At 50.5% G+C, this 5,967-nt stretch overlaps 1 protein-coding gene and 1 non-coding gene across 2 annotated transcripts; both read right to left on the reverse strand.

The window, feature by feature from the left end:
- Positions 1 to 842: 842 nt before the first annotated feature.
- On the reverse strand, positions 843 to 4,327 carry GIP (gastric inhibitory polypeptide). Its single transcript, XM_063109003.1, has 4 exons — positions 4,242 to 4,327; positions 2,694 to 2,864; positions 2,011 to 2,100; positions 843 to 948 (listed from the first exon to the last, which is right to left on the reverse strand). Exons 1-4 carry the CDS (start codon positions 4,325 to 4,327, stop codon positions 843 to 845), a joined length of 453 nt encoding a protein of 150 aa, XP_062965073.1.
- LOC134389858 (small nucleolar RNA SNORA26) lies at positions 3,962 to 4,076 on the reverse strand. Its single transcript, XR_010024815.1, has one exon. It is a non-coding gene; the product is annotated as a small nucleolar RNA SNORA26 (small nucleolar RNA).
- Positions 4,328 to 5,967: the final 1,640 nt, after the last annotated feature.

A 5,967-nucleotide genomic window follows, 5' to 3' on the forward strand; every position in this document is an offset into this window, starting at 1 on the left:
AGGAAGGTGGGAGGAGGGGCATTATTGACATGGAATCAGCCAGGCTATTTTCTCCTGGCACCCAGCCAGAGTCCAACCACTCCTACCTCCAAATCACCTTTTTAATGATAAGTAATCACAATAATTCACAAAAGCACAGAGACTGTTCCCCACCTTCCTACAGAGGTTTTCTCATACTCTCTTCTCCATTGGTCTGGGCACATTCCTCTCTCCCTTCTTACCCTCTTACAGGTACCTGTCCCAGATTTGCTCCCTCAGTCCCTGCCTAGCTTCCCAGTATCAAAGTCTGAATGCATTTTGGTTTCTGTGTCTCAGCGTCTGCATCTTGAATGAGAGTCCTGTCTCACTCTTTAGGTGGATGGGTCTCTCCATAATATTTATTCCCTCACTCTCAGACATAATAGATAGATTGAAGAAGACCCTCGAGACCAGCAGTGACTACAGAGAAAGGCAACATGCCTCTAGGTATAGAGGTTCCCATCACTGGCAAGGTGCCCTGGTCCAAGGGTACAGAGGGGAAGCTGAGAAAAGAATGGGCAGCTTAGCTCGGGTCGGCAGGGGAGGTGCAAGCAGCATCTCAACTGGGGGAAGTTGAGAGGAAGTCCAAGTCGTAATAATAGCTGCTAACATTACCGAGCTTTTATTAATCCTCAGATGTGGCCCTCAGCTCTTCAACTCCATTCTTATTTAACCCTCACAATAATCCCATGAAATGTTTTAATTAGTTCAGAAAGCCTAAGTAGCTTGCCAACATGTGTTGGGTCAAAGGTCTGATTCCAGACCTGACCCCGAATGTCAAGCTTATAACCAATGTGCAATATGCCCAAAGCCTCCAAACTCTCTCACCTGAGCCTGCAGAGCTCTGTCTGATCCACCACCCAGGCCAGCAGCTCTTGAATCAGCAAATCCCTTAGCAAATCTTCATCACTGGGGATCTTGGGTGGGGAGCTGCAAAAGAGATAGCTTCTAGCAGACCATTTTAGCCTGGGCCTCACCCAGAGAGAGCCTGGGACCCTGAGGGGCAGCCGCAGATGTGGGGAGGGAGCCAACACAGCTGCCTCTCAGTTATCTCAGCTTTGAGATGTGTAGCCACCTTTCTGTAGCCAGCTCCACTTAGCTCTGCCTGCCTGGGGAATATGGGCTCTTCAATACAAACAAAGCTAAAGAATTCTGGTGTGAGACATCCCAACCATCCACCTCTTTATTTATTTATTTATTTATTTTTAAGATGACCGGTAAGGGGATCTTAACCCTTGATTTGGTGTTGTCAGCACCACGCTCTCCCAAGTGAGCTAACCGGCCATCCCTATATAGGGATCCAAACCCGTGGCCTTGGTGTTATCATCACCACTCTCTCCAAAGTGAGCCACGGGCCAGCCCTCCACCCATCCACCTCTAAAGGTATCCCAGAATGCTTTCCAAAACCCCTAAGGCTCCTCGCTTTCCTCACAGAGAGGGTAACTGATATCAGGGAACTGGCCTTGGAGAATCCCCCCATTTCACAAGGAGCCTTCCTGAAGTTTGGCGGGGAGAAGTGAGGAGGCCAGATCCTGAGGTCTCTCCTTTCCCACCACTCTCCTTGACTCAGTGAATCTGTCTGCACACTAAGTCATCAATATTTTTTTAAAAAATTAAAAATGGAAAATTTGGGCCGGCCAGTTAGCTGAGTGGGTAGGGTAGAGTGTAATGCTGATAACACCCAGGTCCAGGGTTCAATTCCTGTACCAGCCAGCCACACACAAAAAAAAAAATTGAAAAAATTTGAAAAAAATCTTAGAAACCCTGGCTCAGAAACCCTTCCAAGGACCCCTCCACTTTTCCTCCATGGCTTCCCCCTGGAGCTTGGGCTGACCTCCAGGAGTTTGCTCCATGAAGACCTCTCTTTGAACTCTGAGAGGAAGGGGATGCTTATCACAGGCCCTGAGCCTGCTCTGGAGTCTGGGAGAGGGAACAATGAGGTGGGGGCGGGTCAGGAGCTCTGCTCCGTTCCTTCCCTGTGGACTGACTCACCTCTGCTGCCCCGCTGCCTCCTCATTCCTTTTAGATTGACTGGCCAGCTCTAGGGCCTGGGCCTCTCTCTGGGTGATGTTGTGTTTCCAGCTGGTAAGACAAAGATGAGGGAGCAGTCGGCTGGGGGAGATGGCAGACGGTCTCCAGCCCAGGGATGCTTGAATCTTTTGGTGCCTCAACCCTGGGAGCGGAGGGCACCTCTTTCTCCACGCAACCTCCCCACTGCTTGCCTTCAGTGAACAGCTTTTCAGAATCTACCTGCTGACCAAACAGCAAGGGCAGGGAAAGAGGCTTGGAGTAGAGAAGAGAAGGATGACGACTTGATCCTGTTTCCAAAGTCTGAAGCAGTGACCACCAAACAGTCTTTGGAAGCAGCTCAGCTTCTCCTGCCTTCGTCCTCAGCCACCTGGGGATCCTCTCTGAGCTCCCACACATTTTCCCTTCTCCTCCACTTAGAAGTAAAGGATTGGAGAATAGACCTCATCCTGCCCCCAGACGGGTCTGTGCCTGAGTCAGTGTCCTGGCCAGGGCCACCATGTCTGACACTCCATCCTCGCCTAGTGAAAGGCGCCACCAGGAGTTGTACATTGCATGGCCTGTGTGGCCACGTGTTGCTGCCTGGTCTGAACGTAGGAAGGTAGAGCTGGGGCACGTGGAACAGGAGGGGTGGACCAAGGACTCACTCATTCTTCTTCCCCTTCTGGGCCAGCAGCCAGTTCACAAAGTCTTGCTGGCGGATCTTGTCCATGGCAATACTGTAGTCACTGATGAAAGTCCCCTCTGCGTACCTTGGGCCTAGAGGTCGGGGGCCGCTGACCTTAGCATAGGATCTGAGGAGCAACGAGGGGAGAGAGAGAGAAACCAGGATGCCAGAGAAGGGGCAGGGAGGGGGAAAAGTCACAATGCCAGGATAAGTGATTGTCACTAACAGGAGGCAGTGATTTCAGAAGAAACCAGCTTGTTTCTTGGGAGTCAGTTTTTATGGAGACAGCCTGCTTCAATTCATCAAGCCCTAGGATTTTATCCTCTCCTCAAGGGCCCACTTTCTGCATCCTCAGTGTGTGTGGCTCTGGGTTCTGGGCAAAGAGGGATCTGGGGTCCCCCCCATCCCAAAGGACTGAATCACATATTCCCTCCTTTACTCCTTTTTCCCTGGTCTGTCCTGATTCAGTACTTTGGTCCACATTCAATAATAATAACAGTGAACTCATATAAAAGCACTTATTCTGACTCAAGTACTCTAAGCTCTCCAATTCATAAAATCATTTCATGTGCACAACACCCCTGCAAGGTTGATCCTATCCATATCCTCATTTCGTGAATGAGGAAATTAAGGGGCAGATTAATGTACCACACAGCATAGGAGGCAAATCCAGGTTTATCCCCAGGCACTCTGGGCACAGGTCTCTGTTCTTAACATCCACGTGACGCCGTCCCTCCTTGTATGTGTCTCTGACAGCTGTGCCTCAAATTTACAAACTTACATATGCCAAATTTACGTGGGCACGTGGTTTGTCCTTACATCTGAGAAAGCCCAACTCTGTACTCAGACAAGTCTTTCCTGGTCCTCAAAACACAATCCGAGCTTCCTGCTGTACTCACTGGTCCTGCTCTCTGCTTTTCCTCACAGTACTCACGATACTTTGCAACATGCCTAAGGAGGGCTTTGTCTGTTTCCCCCTTGGTCTAGGTGCTCCATGAGGACAAGAAGTATATGTGCACCATCGTTCACTTATATCCCCTGTGTCTGGTACACAGGAGGCCCACGATAAAATTTGATTGAAAGCACGCATCAACGAAGGGATAAGGCCTTCATTAGGAAGGGAGGTTCTGCCATATTCTTCAGGCACTTAACCTCTGAAAAGTCCTTCCAGAGATCTAACCACAGTCTCTCCCACTGCAACAGTAGCTCATAATAAACACCCTGGTTCTTTTCTTTTCTTTTCTTTTCAGCTGTGACTCCAGACAGGATCCAAAGAGGAGTTTTACAATCTATTCTCCAGGTTTTATGGAGACTGACTTTACCCTTCTTTGTTAGCCTCTTAAAGCACAGTGCTCTCTGATTCTGTCCTGGCTCTGCACTCACGCTGCTGGCAAGTTTCCCCTGGAGCTTCTTTCCTCCTATCCTGGAATCCCTGCCTTTCCACCCTCCCCCTTGAAACAAGTCCAGAACCTGGTTGTCCCCCAGCCCTTTCCCCTGCCGCTGACCCCTCCTTTCCCATCACCTCTACCTGGAGTGACCCTCTTCCTTGTCTGCTAGCCCCACTGCCAGGAACAGGAACACCAGCAGCAGGGAGAAGGTCTTCAAGGCCACCATCTTCCAAGGGTTATTTCCTGAGCTTGGAGAGAAAAGGGCCAGGATGAGGGGGCAGTGCTGTGCTGAGGGGGCAGCTGGTAGGCTCCCCACTGCTTGGGCTCCAGAGCCTGGGTGGGTCTGAAAGATGGGGAGCAGCTGAGCCCTGGGGTTTGGCTCTTTCCTAAGAAGCTGGAGAAACACCTTGGGGCATTAGATTTAGTGACTAGAAGGGACATGGAGTCTGGCCAAGAGATTAATCTGCTTTTTGTTTTTTGTTTTGTTTTTTTGTTTTTTTTAAAAAGATGACAGGTAAGGGGATCTTAACCCTTGACTTGGTGTTGTCAGCACCACGCTCAGCCAGTGAGCTAACCAGCCATCCCTATATAGGGATCCGAACCCGTGGCCTTGGTGTTATCAGCACCACACTCTCCCGAGTGAGCCACGGGCCGGCCCTTTCGTTTTGTTTCTAAGTGGAGCCTGAGTGGAGTGAGAGGAGGGTGATGGGGAAGAGATCCAGGCAGAATGAAACAGTGAAGACCTGTGTGCCCAGACATCCTCCCTCCTTGCCCCAGTGGCTAGACATCTTAGGCATGTGGTTTGGCAGGAGTCTCCCCTTAGAATCCCCCAAAGTTGACATCAGCCAGCCTTCCTGCTTTCCAGTCGGCTGTCACCTTAATCACCACAGCCCTCCTGCCCTGAATGAAAACCACACACACTTAATTATCTCGATTCACGCTTAACTATCTCTACTCGGGGAAGTCCTTCGTGAAGTCTGACCTGCACCCTTCTTCCAAGGGCTTCTTGGCCCATTCCATCCAGTGGGTCTTCAGTAGAGATGAAGAACAATGAAGACCCTTCCTCCTAAGCCCTGAAACCCAGAGCTAGACCTAGGGCTGCATGGGCTGCAAGGCCTCATCTTCCTGCCCTTGTCACACGAGTGGTAAAGGCACCATGAGAGCTATCTTCTTATTTCTCATCGAGAGGAAGGGAATAGGAGATGCCAGGGTGGTGCTCATTTCAGGGCTGCCAAGATCCACCCCCTCTCAGGAAATCCCAGGTTCTCTCTTACCTGACTTCCTTTCTGGCTCTTCCAGGAGGACAAGAGCAGGGTGTCTTCCTCCTACCTTCTGGAACTTCGGAGCCTGCCTCAAGAAAGTCTGTGTAGCACCTTTATATCCAGGCATCATAGACCTGCTGATCAGCCTAAAAGCATCTTATCGCAGAAATGAAGCCCACAGGTCCCACCACATTAAGTCCATTTTGCAGATTATAAAGTTGCCCTTTCCACCTGAACTGCGCTAATTGGTGATTAACATTTGGATATCTCCAGCTGCTGTTTGGAGCCTGCGCGTGGGTAGGGTACCCTAAGTATCCCCTTTTTCTTCCCCCTCCTCCCTTCTGGGCACTATTCTTCTATGCCCTATTTCCTTTACAGGTGCCCTCAGTTAGAAAGGGTACACTTGGTGAGGGCAGACTTGGGTAGAGTGGCACTAACTGGTGGAGCAGGGGGCACCCTTAGAAGGCAATAGGTTACTGCTGGGTGGGAGAGGGCGGGGTCACAGTGGTCTGAATCCCAGCTTTGGATGGTGGCCCATGGTTTTGGTGATGTGGCAATGCCCCCGTCACAATACCTAGGGGGGTGTCCCAGCAGGCTGGGGAAA

This window comes from Cynocephalus volans, chromosome 10 (genome assembly GCF_027409185.1).
Source record: "Cynocephalus volans isolate mCynVol1 chromosome 10, mCynVol1.pri, whole genome shotgun sequence".
Taxonomy (NCBI): domain Eukaryota; kingdom Metazoa; phylum Chordata; class Mammalia; order Dermoptera; family Cynocephalidae; genus Cynocephalus; species Cynocephalus volans.